Raw genomic sequence first — 14,802 nt, forward strand, 5'->3', positions numbered from 1 at the left:
TCATAACATGTATCGTCTCTTTCTTTCTTTCTTTTTTCAAGTATTTGTACTCAAAATATATATACAACCAACCATACTTCAACTCAATAATAATAACATTATAAATTATATCATACACAAGATAATAAGTTAAACATTATAATTTTTATATATAAAAGTATATTACAGCAAAATATTAGTTCTTCCAACTACATCAATTATATAACAAACTTATTTATCCAAACATCTATTTTCCAGATCGAGGGTGCGATGTATCTAAAAACATAGTTATATTAAACATAATTAAAAAAAATTACATATTTTAATAAGTAATTGATTAAGAACTAACTATTCATCTACATTAAAGTGATTTTCATATCATCGAATAAATTGTTTTATTTTCTTTTTGAAATTTCTAATCTCATAAATTCTCTTCTAGATATAAGGATAAATCTACTAAAATAAAAATATCAAGGGTGTCTCCTACGACCATCATATTTAATTTTAAATTTTTACAATTAATATATTTTATATTGAATAATTAACCCATTAATTCATAAATTAATTTTCTTAATATAACCATTTAACCAAGTATAAATTCCAATAGCAAGAAATAATCTTTAAGGCTTGCCCATTTACCAGCATATTATTTCCAATAACCATAAAATAATTTTTAAGACTTGCCCATTTACGAGGGCATTATTTCTAGTAATCAGGAAATAATCTTCAATGCTTGCCCATTCTCCAGGGTATTATTTCTAGTAATCAGGAAATAATTTTTAAAGCTTGACCATTCACCAGAATATTATTTCTAGTATTCAGCACTAAAATTTACAATCTCTAAAAACTTTTCTACAAATAAAAACTAATTAATTACTTCAAGGTGTTGAACACTTACCTGGTGTATGTATACATGAAAAGATCCCTTATTACTGATTAGGTCTTGCGGCCTTTTCTGTACCAATAAAAATTAATTTGTCATTGTTCATTGATTTGAACCTGTAAAAATCTAATACCCATTACATATTCTTTAATTAAACCCAACACCCTTAATTAAGCTAAATTGACTTATAATTCAATAATGATAAAACCTCTTTTTTTAAAACATTTACTTATTTTTTTTTTATAAAAGTCCCTATTAAATTTAACCTATCAACATCAATTGTTTTCAATTTGGCAAGATTCCTTAATAATATTTTAGAACTTCATTCTTTAATTTTTCTTCTCCATTTAGCCGAAAATAACCTAGGGAAGGAATTGAAGATTTTTCTTTTCTCTTTGAAAAATTCTTACTCCATTCATATAATAACACTTATAAACCTTTATATTCCCATATTTTCCAAACAATTGTATTAAACCTCAAATCTCCTAAATTATTTTTCTTTTGGCCAAATATTCAATTAAAATAGGGAAAAATAATTTTTTCTTTTATTTAAAATTAAACACTTATATAATTATAATTCATGCTATCTAACATGGTACAAACATAATTTGCATTATTCCTACAAATTATAACATAATTCCACAGCTTCACATAATCGTAATTTTGTATAATTCTTCATTAAATATAAAATTAAAAGAATTAATCATTTAGAGCATGTTATTTACCTCACTTTGATAAGGATTTAAAGAAAGAGTGCAAGAAAAATCAACTTTTCTTCTTTTTTCTCTTCAAACCCTAGCTTGAAAACCTTCCTCCAATGTACTCACCACCTTAAATTCACCCCTCTTGATGTTTAATTGAGTTAATCATTCTAATTACTCAATTTAATTAGTGTAATCAATAAGAATTTAAGTAGAAAAATCATACAATTCTTCCCTTCTCTCTTTGTTTCAAGCTCACGGCCAAAAGAGAAAAAATAGAATATTTATAGTCTAACTTTTATTTATTTACATATTGACCCTCATTTCTTCTCATTTCTATTTTTATCACCCCACTCTTTTTTTTTACTTAATTCACACCATAATATCTTATATTTTATTATATCTAATTACAATACTTGAAATTCTTTTATTTAATCTATTCGGTACTTTATTTATTTTACTCAGATTATAATTTAACGGTTTTTTTCATAAAATATTATCTACTTATTGAGTTGTTGAACTCACCTTCTCGTTATTTATCTTTTTAGGCTTATAGCTTGTTAGTGAGTAATTTTTGTTGAGTTTTCAAAACCTACTCTTTTATTAAAATTTGTATTTTTTTTATGTCTAATTAGTACTCCACAATTATGAACTTGTATTAACTCTTGTATTAAGATAATTGAATTGTATTATAAGTTAATTTTATTATTAATAATGCGTTGAACTCTAATTGAATTGTTTAAAGGATACATTTGTATGCAAGTCTAGTTTACCTATATACGATACTAAAAAATACTATTTCTTGTCAAATATTGTGTGATGCTGCAGGGTATATTCCAAGATTCATTATTTTTAAAATAAACACTACTTATTAATAATCGATCATAAATACATAAATTGATTTGCTCATTCAAACGTTGTTTCTTTGTATGTAAATGTCCTCAGAAAAGATTAGTACTGAGAGTCAATGTTTTACATTCAACTAGCCTCCATCTTTATTACACGGTGATGATCATTTTTTGAACTTATTTAAACAATATATATTAAAATATATATTAAAATAATATATATATTATTTTTTATATCTACTTATTTAAGAATAATATTTCCAACACGGTCAAAAGCTGCCATTGTGCGTGTGTACGCACAAGGAAGAAAGAATAGCATGCACGTATAGAATAAGTCGGATGCTCCTAGCTAATGAAGCATGTGCGTGTGTCCACAGTAAAGCCCAAGACGACTCTAGAAGAGAATATGAATCTCCATGTGAGCACTGTTTTCGAACTTCACGTGTAAGTTAACCCGAGCTTGAAGCCTTGTCTCGATAAAAATAGAGGGAGGGAGGGAGGGAGAATTTGCCCTACATGACTCGTAAAAAACCCCTTACCTAGTTACCTCGGGAAAATAGAATATAAGTGAAGGTCAACCAGTATTTGATGGCTGGCTGTCTCCATCAAGCGAACCCAGTCCGTGTAATAAAACGCGGTGTTCTCTGTTTCTTTTCATTAATAAATTGGTAATAACACGGTTTACCAACTAATTGAATTCAAAGTGGTAGTCACCAAGAGACCGAATGAAAAAAATATTAATCCCTTAGTCCTCAAGTTAGGCAGGTCGTTAAGCAGCCGATGTGCCTGGGCCTCGACAGTAACTAAAGGGGTATCAAATTAAAAAAATAAAATAAAATAATCATTTTGACTGCAACTACATAATTTAAAACTTGGCACACCGCGTGACATCCAGGTAGACTAAAGCAAGCCGGGAATCACGCGGCGCGGCCCCTTTGGACCCCCTTACACTGTCCCTACTGCACTAGTAGTGAACTTGTTTTACTATCTTTAGAAAAACTAAGATTAAATCTTGTTTCCTTAAATTAATCCCGCCTGCAGACCCTCTTTCTCGTTGTTGTATACACGGAAAAACCCAGAAAAACTGGTCCTTGTTGTTGAATTTTATACATAATTAAATTGTCAATCTCAACCTCAAAAATAAAAACAACCTATCCAAGCTCGCCAATACACTATAGAGAGAGAGAGAGAGAGGCAAGATTCGAAGACTATTAAAGGCTCAGCGGCGGCAAGAGGATCGGAGGCAGAGAACAATATCGCAAAAACTTATGGCAGAAGGAGGGACTACCTTAGAGTATACTCCCACATGGGTTGTGGCGGTGGTTTGCTCTGTTATCGTTCTTATTTCTCTTATTGTTGAAAGAACCCTCCACTACCTTGGCAAGGTCACCCATCATCTTCCCTCCCACATACATCTATATATGTTATGTTGCATGATCAGTGATCAATTCATTTAATCCCCATCCATGAATTGTTCATCTTTCTTGCTGCATATACATGGAAGAGAATTAATACTCGTGCGCTAGTACTGATCATCCTGATAAATATACTCAATAACGTTTCTATCCCTGGCTGTCTGCAGTTGTTGAAGAGGAAACACCAGAAACCGCTCTCTGAAGCCTTACAGAAAATCAAAGAAGGTAAAATAATAATATTCATATGATTCCTATATATATATGGTAGGCGCGCGCGCGCAGATTGATGTGTAGAATCTTGATTTTGATGGTGGTGGTGGTGCAGAGTTGATGCTTTTGGGGTTCATATCACTGCTACTGACAGTGTTCCAGGGAAGAATTAACACTATCTGCATTTCTAAAGATTTGTCAAAAAAAATGCTGCCCTGCAAGGACGAAACTAAAGAAACCACTACTGCCCATTTTCAGACTTTCTTTTCCTTCGTTCCTGGTGGGATTTCCCGTCGCCTTTTAGCCGAGGCCTCCTCTGCTAATTCTTGTTCCGAGGTAATCAATCTCTCCTTCTATATGTTCTTATTTTTGTCATCACTGGTAGTGAGCATCAAGTATACAGTTATCAAAAGTAGTAATCAAAAGTAATAATCAAAAGTAATATTAATTTGGTTGGAGTGGATGGCAAGGCATCATGAATATGATTCCGCATGCACCAACAACGTTTCCTTTTTCTCTTTTCTTCCAATAAAAAAAGACCTCTAATTATATTATCGTGTTGTGGGGGACATGAGACAGGACTTGGATAGCTCCACAATAATATAATATAATCAGGTTGAGATATAGATAATTACACGTAAAACTGAAAACTTACGTTTGATTATCAGTAATGTATTAGAGTTCTTGCACCTCGGGAGACGCTCAGACCTCAACTGAAGTCTGAAGATGTTCGGTGCTTAATCTGGATTATAATATTTGGCTTTACTTTTTCTAGTCAATGAAAGAAAAGAGAGTTTTCGGGAAGATGTAATGACCTGTTTGGCACCCTTGTTTGTAACTATTGTAACCTCTTTTTCCATAGAGACTCTAGTTCCTGTTCATCCAATTATGATTACCTTTACAAAATTGGAGTAATTAGGCCTAGCTACTATATATACTTGCTTCTTCTAAAACCTTCAATTGCTTGTATCTGTTCGGCAGAATTTCATTAGCCGTGACATCTCTGTAGTGAGAAGAAAAAGTTCGTTAGTTTAGTTTGAAAATCATGCTCTCACAAATATTCAGGATTACTCATTGCTCACTGTACCTTAATTAATGGTGTTTCACAGTTGAAACCACATGCAGTTTTAGATGCCTTGCTTAAGCATAATATGAACATCGCTTGTAGTATCGACTGTGCTTTGTCCTTTGAAGTATGGATTTACGCAAGCAGCATTTCTTTTCTGGATAATTAATAGCTTCAATAAAAACAAAGTTTGAAAACACATTTGACAGGATTGGGTGAATTCATGTGTCTTGTAAGAAAGAATTTGTGACCTTTTTTAGCCATGTGATCTAATGGAAAATTCATATTTACAAGTGCGTGCCTAACATCTTTCCTTTTTTCATCACGTTGCAGGGAAAGGTTCCACTGTTATCTACAACTGCACTGCATCATCTTCATATATTTATCTTCGTGCTAGCTTGTGTGCATGTGGTTTTCTGTGTTCTAACCATTCTTTTTGGAAGCGCTCGGGTAACTTCCACATATTCATTTGCCTTTTTTCCCTCTAATTTTTTGTCTAATTTTGCATTATTTTCTGATCCCTCGTATTGAATACTGTTTGTTACATGTCTTCGCTGGTGCAGATAAGGCAGTGGAAACTTTGGGAGAATTCTATCTCAAAAAAGGAACAAGATCCGGAAGAAGGTAATGCTTGTTAATGGCTTTAGTTTGCTTGTCCTTTTACATGCTTGTTCTCCTGAGAATTTTATCGTAGTTACACTGATTTAACTTCAGAATGAACTGATGTCATTCCTATACTTTCTTCAATAGCCAACTCCTCCTTTTGTTGATTTTCTTCTTGCTTGTGCTAATATATTGCAGCTCAAGGTCCAAAATTTACTCATGTTAAAGAACATGATTTTATCAAGTCACGATATCTGGGTTTTGGAAAGAATTCCTACATCCTGGGTTGGGTGGTAAGTCCTTCCACAATTTCAGATACTAAAACTAATAGAAATTACAAACACTTTGACCTGTTCTACATTAATATTTTGATAAGAAAAAATTGATTTACCTTAATATTTTGAATTGAAATGTGTCCTGTCTGAGGATGAATTTCTGACTCCAAGAAAGCACTCCCCTATGAGTTTTTCACTTCAAAAATGTCTGAAAAATATGAACTAGAAAATTTATCATAGCAAATAGCTCTTAGCTGCAAAAGCGTGCCCTCTGTGCGTGCAGAATTAATGGCAGTCTTGTGCAGTAAACATTAGTCAGCTGGGGTTAATAAAATTAAATAATCATGTGTTATGAACTTATGATATGTGTGGCTTTCTTCATATCAGAAGAGTACGTGTCAGAAATTACTCATCCTACTTTATGTTTCAGCATTCATTTTTCAAGCAGTTCTATGCATCTGTAACAAGATCCGATTACACCACGTTGCGACTGGGCTTCATTATGGTGAGTTTAGGACTCTATTCATGCAAATTTCTGTGTTTCTTTCCATTTTTAACATTTTTTCTAAAGACTCATTGCAGGGGAAACCCGAAGTTTGATTTTCACAAATACATGATGCGAGTCCTTGAAGCTGACTTTAAGAAAGTTGTTGGAATAAGGTTTGTAATTTTCACATTAATCTAATCTTAATTTATGCAATGTAAACTATTTTATCATGGAAAATTACATTACATTCATGCAAATTGAACTGCTAGTGTTGCATGTTCAGCTTTTTCAAATAGCATATCATCATTTCATTAAGTAGTTCTTCTGCGCAAAGTGAATGCACTAAATTCTGGTTTCATGGCTGCAGTTGGTATCTTTGGCTATTTGTGGTTATCTTCTTGTTTCTGAACGTTTCTGGTAAGCTAGTTAATTTTGTTCATCAATAACTAGAGCATCCTTTTGCATCTCTTATATTGAAATCTGTTCTTTTAGTAGCGGAGCACGCCATTTTTTTTAATGCAGCACAACAGTATGGAATTTGGCAGCAGTTAGGATAATTGAGGAGTAAAATGCAGGCCGCACTGCACTACACCACACCATGTAAACAAACAAATGGTTTAGGCATGCTTGGGGATGATGTTGAAACCACATTCCTTTAAAATTCAAAATTTTGTTTTTTTAAAAAATTAATTTTTTAATGTTTTCATATTATTTTGATGTGGTGATCTTAAAAATAATTTTTTAAAAATAAAAAAAAATATTTTAATGAATTAAAAAAAAAACACTTTAAATCACAACCACTACTATAATATCAAAAATCTCTCAGCCATTAGCCATTAGCCATTAGCCATTAGCCATTAGAATTAGAAAGGAGAAAACCAAGTTCCAAAAAGTTTTGATTTCCAAAACAAGATGTGTTAATGACAAGCCAAAACCTTTTCTTTTTCTCACTCTTAAAGACTGCCTTGTAAGTTTTGCTGATAAAAAATAATTAAGCTGATGCCATATTCTCTGTTTCCATCCTTTCCTGCTGTATGAAATCATTACGTAACACAGAAGGTTGTGTTAAATCCAATATTTTTGGTATGCAGGTTGGCATGCATATTTCTGGATTGCATTCATACCCTTCATTGTAAGCTGTCTCCAATCCTATATTTTTTGCTTTTATTATGCATGAAAGAAGTTGATAGAGAGTTAATTTTTTTATTTATTTTCTTTTTATGATGGTGCTCTTTTTGCAGCTTCTGCTAGCCGTGGGTACTAAGTTGGAGCATGTGATTATCCAATTGGCCCGCGAGGTTGCTGAGAAACATGTAGCAGTTGAAGGGGATTTGGTTGTTCGACCTTCAGATGATCACTTCTGGTTCAACAAGCCTAAAATTGTTCTCCTTCTGATTCACATCATTTTATTCCAAAACTCTTTCGAACTGGCATTTTTCTTCTGGATATGGGTAAAGACACAGCACCATTGCACTACACTTGAAACAACATTCAGCAAATTACTGCATGAATATATGACATTTTTCACTGATTATTACAGGTGCAGTATGGTTTTGACTCCTGCATAATGGGACAAGTTGGTTATATTATTCCAAGACTTGTTATTGGGTAAATTCACATCCATGTCTATTGTGTTTTCTACATATATGTTGATGCACAAGTCCTAATTATATGCTCTGTTTCAATGCCAATTCCATCTTTTAGGGCATTCGTTCAGTTCCTCTGCAGTTACAGTACCCTGCCACTCTATGCCATTGTGACACAGGTAAGTTAGATTTTTCTCAACAGAAGCTGTTGTGGTGCCTATCTGTCTCGAGTAAGCATAATCCAGGACGTGAGACACAGAAAGTGTAATTCTATTTGTGTTTTTTATAATGCAGATGGGAAGTTCATTCAAGAGGGAAATATTTGAAGAGTATATTCAAGAAGGGCTTGTGGGTTGGGCTAAGCAAGCAAAGAAGAAGGCAGGGCTGAGAAGGGCTGCAAATGAGTCTAGCCATAATCAAGTAAGCCCCAAAGAGGAGTCTCCTCTGATTCAGATGGCAAAAGCTGGATCTAGGGAAACTGCAGTGGAAGAGAACAAATCAGGAGAGATTGTACATGGAACTGCCTCCTAAGGAACTACCATGGGAGTCACTCAAGCATCAATGTACTTGCCAGTACATACGTTCATAGAGTTGATGTATACAGCTTGAGTTACGTGGGGAAATTTTAAGATTTTAAAATTGAAATTTTAATAAGAGATGAAGATATAGTTTAGTAAATCCATCATAATTTTCAATTTAATTGTATTAAAACTAAATTTTAATAGAAAATTATTAAGATTTTATTTCATGTTCATGCAGGGTTAAAATTTGATAATAATTTGAGATCGAAAAGGCATTCAACGGAAATTACTGTTCAAGAATGTATTTATTTTCCTTGTTACATTTATTTTTTAATTTAAATTAAAACTTTAAGTTAACAAGTATTTTATTATTTAAAAATCATAATACTAGATGAGGATGAGTTTGAATTATGAATATTTTTTATAAAAAAATTTAGTTTTAAGTATTAACTAAGAATTCGGGGTTTTAAGAATAATATAAATAGAAATTTCTAGTTTATTTTTTAAAATTATTATTAAGACTTAATAAAACACTAGATTTTTCTGAGTTTCTCTATTGGTTGTAATAGATTTCGCACCTGGAGCTTGGTTTTACCAACCAAAATGTATATTCAAGTTGGAAATGAAGAGACCTTTAACATGTATTATTTTTTTCACACGTGGAAGTGTCAAGACACAGAGATGCTAAAGCATATCTTCTCTTAGCTTGGCTTGACTTCCACTGCCTAGTCTCAGGTCGATCATGGTGAAGAGACAAACACAAGCAAGGAGGACATAACATCTTAATATTACATGAGCTAGACAAAAGCATTAGTGATCCAAAAGATCAAGTTCGGTTGGGACTTTACATCAGAGAACATAGTCTGCAACTGCTTCCTCTTCTCATAACGGACACTTCTTCTCCCACCATCAATTCCACTACGAGATAAATTCAAAAGAAACCTACAATATCCAACACCCAAGGTACTGAAGAAGGGCTAAAAATCACGATTACATTCTCAGCTCTCTCTCTACTTCTCATATACGCTGCTCCATTATGATTCCGCTCAGGGCTTCCCCTTCATTTATTATTGCTTGCTGCAAGTTACTTGATGGACACCCACTGACTTGCGTTTTCCTAAGAAAATCGAAGATACACTCAACATTATGGTCAAGGCACGTGGGAGATGAGAATGCTTCAAGGAACGAAGTTAAGGTATCTGATATCTGATTTTACAGAATCCAAACTAAATTAAATAAACCGGTAAGGTGAACTGGAGTGAAGAATTACATGGTAATCAAGGCAAATCAGTGCATTTGTGCATCTTAATGAGATACAGAAACCATCAGGAAAATCAACCACGGGGACCTTCTCATCATCATCGATCTACCAAGCACGGAAATTCAAGAAGGGAATAAATGTAGAGCACAAAAACATAACCAGAAGACAATTAGCACAGGTATTAAGTTGACACCAAATGCATCCTCTAATAATTAAATTCATTGAGAACACATTGAATAAGACCACGTTCTGCGTGACAAATGATACAGCCAAGTATCATTTCAAAACTGTTTTCAGATTTCTCAATCGCTTCACCTGGACACTGATCAAACAAAAACAATAAAATAAAAAAAAACCATTGCTTGAGCACCAACAGAACAGAAATTGTTCATTTTGTAAACCCAGAAGCATTACACTTGACAAAGAAAGCGAAATACTCACAGTGGTTAACCTTGAACAGGTGATATAACCACACAATGCCTATTACAATCCACAGCTTTGGGAACTGGAAACCCATGCTCTTTCAATGCCTACAAAACCAATAAGCAAAAGTTTCACCACGAACCACTTTAATAAATTTGAATAAAAGACAACAGCAACAGCAAAGGCAACCTTTATAGATGCGAATTCTTTCAGTGTAGCGAATGTTGACAAGTATAGCCAGTTACAACTAGGCAGGTGCCTCAAATAACCCCCCTTGGACTTTGCAGCTCTAAAAACTCTTTCTGTCAAGCCCAAGTAGCCTCATTGCCAAAACAGTATCATCCTCCAAAGCAATCTCATAAATATCAGATTCTTTGTCAATCCGTATTTAAATATCAAATGCTTGTAAGATTTTAGAGAAGCACGTGCTTGACAACAGTAAACAATGATTTATACGTGAAGACGACAGTATAAATTTGGAATCAGCAAAATCTATCACAACCGCATGTCAAGCGCAATGTAAAAATCCTGCCAAATCCAAGGCCACCAATATCAGTGCTAGAAATGCAAAACAATGAAGTCAATAACTGCATAGATTTTTGCATTTCCTAATCAAACCTTCATATGTTTCCTTTATTGCACTAATTGATAAAACCATCCCAAAATTCACCAGTAATCCCTACAAGAACAAGAACCGTCTCTAAAATGGTGAAAGCGGCTGCAGTCCCTCACAACAATGTCTCTTTCAAAAACCTTTGATATTAGCTTAATTGCAAAATGACAATCTGCGCATACTCTTAAATTCTTAATAATCCTAATTTGGGTCCCTGGTAGTGTATTAATGAGCATAAAAGCAATTGCAATCTTCTCACTATGATAAAACAAAGCACTTTCCTTTTCTTCGTCTTCAATGTCTGCAAGCACATTTGCCGTGTGAGGCACATAGCCTGCCAATTTCAACTTCTTGGCTATCTCCACTAACATTTTATATATTGCCTCACTTTGAGGATGAGTCCTATCACCCATAACAAACTCAAGGACATGATTTCCCAACTCTACAAGGCTATACCCTGGAGTTTTTCTGACTCCTTCACTAAGCATTGTCCTTCTCACCTCATGTACATCTGACCAACGCTGCTCGGATGCATACAGATTGGAGAGGAGCACATAATCTCCGCTGTCTTTAGGCTCCAACTGTAAGAGTCGGGCTCTTGCAAATGCTCCTAAGCCTAAATGCCCATGTATTGTACAAGCCCCTAACAAGGTCCTCCAAATAACAGCATTAGGCTGCAGTGGCATATCCTGAATATAATCATATGCTTCTTTCAACAAGCCTGCTCTACCAAGCAAATCAACCATGCAACCATAGTGCTCTATTCTAGGCACAATATCATATTGCTCCTTCATCCTTTTGAAGTATTCAAACCCCTCACTAACTATACCGCAATGACTACAAGCATATAAGACCCCAACAAAAGTGATCTCACTAGGCACCAATCCCTCTCTCTCCATATCCTTGAAATGCTCGAGAGCTTCTTTACCGAATCCATTAACAGCCAATCCAACAATCAAAGAAGTCCAAGAAACCACATTCCTCTCAATTCCCATCTCATCAAAAATCTTGCGTGCTTCACTAATGGTTCCGCACTTTGCATAAAGGTCCAGAAGGGCATTATTAGCATGCAAATTTTTGTTGAGACCAACTTTCACCATAAACGCATGAGCCCTCCTGCCCAAGGCCAACGTTGCAAGCTCAGCACAGGCAGACAGCAAACTAACCATAGTGAATCCGTCCGGCTCAACACCTTCAGAACCCATTCTCTTATAAAGTGTTAAAGCCTCATTGGGTTTCCCGTTCAGAGCAAAACCATTAATCACAGAATTCCAAGCCACAATATCCTTCTCAGGCATTAATTCAAATACTTTGTACGCACTCTCGAACCGGCCACAAGCAGCATACATATGAAGCAAGCTGTTTTGAACAAACAACAATGATTCGAACCCATTTTTTGCAACAAGGGAATGTATCTTTTCACCCACTTTAACATCGACCACCTTAGACACGGCCTTCAAAAGAAAAGGATATGTGTGTGTGTCAGGTTTCAGTTGCATGTGGTGGTACAATTCAATGGCTGGTTTTGGATTTTCACTCTCAGCATAGCCTCTAATCATGGTATTCCATGTGAAAACGTTTGGGCTTTGGATTTGGGTAAAAATATTGTGTGCATAGTTCATAGGGACTGAAAGGGAAACGGCAGTGTATATAAGGTGCTTGGCCATGTCTAAGCTGGTTACTGGGATGCCATGTCTGATAGAGAAGGCATGGATTTGTTTCAGTTTGAACCTGGAAGAGGCACAAATTTGCAAAAGGGCAATGCATTTTCGGACAACGTAAGGTGTTCGGTTATCTGGGCAGGAAGGATATGTACTCATCTTTGCATGTCTGCCGCGTACGCTTCCTTCGTTAGCTTCTGCTAGAAAATGTAATGACTGAAAGCATGGAAGAAGACAAAACAACAATGTCCCTCTAATTTCTGAACACTAAAAACGGATTGCAATGTCTTTGGACTGCCTTTGAACGCGTGTTCTTAAATATCACTTGGACTCAAAAGGCAACAAATTGATTTTTCTCTTGTTTTTGGGGTGAAATGAGAACGGTTTTCAATGATTGTTATCATTAGGCTTGAAAAAACATACTCTAATTTATACCTTTTCAATCCATTTGTATCTTTTACAAAAATACTAACATCAATCATAGGTTGCAACAGAAAATGTATAAATTTCCCAGAACTCAAAGTTCAGTAACTTAGATCGTGAAATAAGTTTAAGGCAGCTTCCATGGATTTATTATTTGATTTGAGATACATGGCCATCAATGCATTACAGATGGCCACTGATTATTCCAGTCCCCTCTTTATCACCAACGCATGAAAGGATTTCCCGAGGTTCTTATGAACTGCTTCAAAGCAAGCACTTACGAAATAAGTGTAAGTAGTATAGACGTCTGACTCAAAACCCAAACCCTTGCATCTCGAGAAAAAGATTAAACGCATCCTCATCTTTATCATGCACTCCATAAGCTGCCAGCATGGAATTCCAGGTAACCAAATCTCGGGTGCCAACAGCACCATCAAACACCCTTTCAGCATCTTCTAATGAACCACATTCCTAGTATCCAGTGAGTGTAGCGTTACATAAAGCATTATAAAATTCAAGGCCGTGTTTTATAATCTTACAGTGAAGTTGCATGGTTAACTTGTAGAACTTGTCATTGTCAAGCAACGTCAAAAGTGGAGCAAACGTGCCATCTTCAACCATAACACGTTCCTTCTCCATCCAATCTAATAGCCAAAATGCAGTGTCAAGGTCACCCACTTGCACAAAGCCATCAATAAGTGCATTCCACCAGACAAAATTACGCGTTCGGATGCCTCGAAACACATCTTAAGCATCTTCAACTCTTTCACACTCGGCATACATGTCCAATAAAGCGCTACCCGCATAAACATTCCGTTCATAACCGATCTTAACAACCAAGGAATGCACTTTTTGTCCAAGATCATATCGAGACGCGCGAGCTACCCCTTTAAGTATACTTCCAAAGGTAAAGCCATCAGCTTGAAAGCCACGTCTTTTCATTGATTTTAGAAAATCCCAAGCAGCTCTCAAGTTCCCAGAATCTACATGGGCAGTGATCTTGGTGTCCAAGGTAACGGTGTCTTTGTGGGGCATTTCGTCGAACAGTTTGCAAGCAAGATTTAAGACTTCGACGTCGCATATCCAATATCGGCTGAGGATGATGTTGGCGAAGTACCTATGAGAAAACATTCCTGATTTGAAAGCCTGGCAATGGGATATGAAAACGCTGTACAGAGCATGCCTTGAGCTCTCGATCACTGAAACCGATGGCCTCGTTCATTCTCACTGTCACGGTGACAAGTTTGGCTGATGTTGGTAAAATGCAAAGCAGCTAAGGTATACTACAGGCAAGCTGTTGTTTTAGCGCCACTATACGGGCCACGACCATATACTAGTGAGTTTGACAACGTCGCCCATGAATCGGCAAAACCGTGTTTAGTGCTCTGAAGTCTGGACATTCAGTCCTCTGTAGCCTTTCTTTTCCTTTCCTTTCTATAGATTGGATTGCTGCTACTCTTTTGAGGGCCCATTAGGGAACGCTGGCACATCTGCGGTTGGGCACCACGTTTGGGAGCGGGCACGAATAATCGCTGCAGCACCACGTTTGGGAGAGGGCACTAATAATCGCTTAGAACTGTTCTAGACTTGCAATGCAAACTTAATCATTGATCCATCTTAGCTATCAATTGAAACTAAACTAAATCCCTTTTCGAAATAATCTTTATGTGTTGAACAAGAAGATCCGAAACCATTTCTAAAAATCCAATTCAGATGAGATCCAACACCGATTTTGGCAAGGAAAATACTGGCGAACACATCTCATAAGAATTCAGTAGAAAAAGAGCCAAAGGTCACATCTTTCTCATTCTTATATCAGAAACTCCCATCACCATCTTCCTCTTTCC

At 35.5% G+C, this 14,802-nt stretch overlaps 2 protein-coding genes and 1 pseudogene across 3 annotated transcripts; 1 reads left to right on the forward strand and 2 right to left on the reverse strand.

Annotated features, from left to right (window-relative positions):
• The first annotated feature begins 3,412 nt into the window (after positions 1-3,412).
• On the forward strand, positions 3,413-8,730 carry LOC105118475 (MLO-like protein 1). Its single transcript, XM_011016442.1, has 14 exons — positions 3,413-3,796; positions 3,994-4,051; positions 4,152-4,372; positions 5,436-5,552; positions 5,666-5,726; positions 5,904-5,998; positions 6,411-6,485; positions 6,552-6,640; positions 6,835-6,884; positions 7,559-7,599; positions 7,709-7,918; positions 8,008-8,075; positions 8,172-8,232; positions 8,348-8,730. Exons 1-14 carry the CDS (start codon positions 3,680-3,682, stop codon positions 8,582-8,584), a joined length of 1,500 nt encoding a protein of 499 aa, XP_011014744.1. The 5' UTR covers positions 3,413-3,679; the 3' UTR covers positions 8,585-8,730.
• Positions 8,731-9,845: 1,115 nt separating this feature from the next.
• Positions 9,846-12,887, reverse strand: LOC105118477 (pentatricopeptide repeat-containing protein At4g21065-like). 2 transcript variants are annotated; one of them, XM_011016444.1, is made up of 3 exons: positions 10,448-12,887; positions 10,277-10,365; positions 9,846-9,940 (listed from the first exon to the last, which is right to left on the reverse strand). In XM_011016444.1, the coding sequence occupies exon 1, from the start codon at positions 12,689-12,691 to the stop codon at positions 10,925-10,927; it is 1,767 nt and encodes a 588-aa protein (XP_011014746.1). In that variant the 5' UTR covers positions 12,692-12,887; the 3' UTR covers positions 9,846-9,940; positions 10,277-10,365; positions 10,448-10,924. The 2 variants fall into 2 exon arrangements, with proteins under 2 accessions (XP_011014746.1, XP_011014747.1); XM_011016445.1 differs by lacking the exon at positions 9,846-9,940 and adding an exon at positions 9,947-10,157.
• Positions 12,888-12,945: 58 nt separating this feature from the next.
• Positions 12,946-14,173, reverse strand: LOC105118480 (putative pentatricopeptide repeat-containing protein At3g25970; annotated as a pseudogene).
• Between the last annotated feature and the right edge of the window lie 629 nt (positions 14,174-14,802).

This window comes from Populus euphratica, unplaced genomic scaffold (assembly GCF_000495115.2).
Source record: "Populus euphratica unplaced genomic scaffold, PopEup_1.0 scaffold1988.1, whole genome shotgun sequence".
Classification (NCBI taxonomy): Eukaryota; Viridiplantae; Streptophyta; class Magnoliopsida; order Malpighiales; family Salicaceae; genus Populus; species Populus euphratica.

What these genes read in the sequence shown, in the direction of transcription:
- LOC105118477 (XM_011016444.1), bottom strand. Translation starts at nt 12,691, where the DNA reads ATGAGTACATATCCTTCCTGCCCAGATAACCGAACACCTTACGTTGTC.
- LOC105118475 (XM_011016442.1), top strand. Translation starts at nt 3,680, where the DNA reads ATGGCAGAAGGAGGGACTACCTTAGAGTATACTCCCACATGGGTTGTG. An exon ending in CTTACAGAAAATCAAAGAAG is followed by an intron (nt 4,052 to 4,151) that starts GTAAAATAATAA and finishes GTGGTGGTGCAG; the next exon opens with AGTTGATGCTTTTGGGGTTC. An exon ending in CCTACATCCTGGGTTGGGTG is followed by an intron (nt 5,999 to 6,410) that starts GTAAGTCCTTCC and finishes TTTATGTTTCAG; the next exon opens with CATTCATTTTTCAAGCAGTT.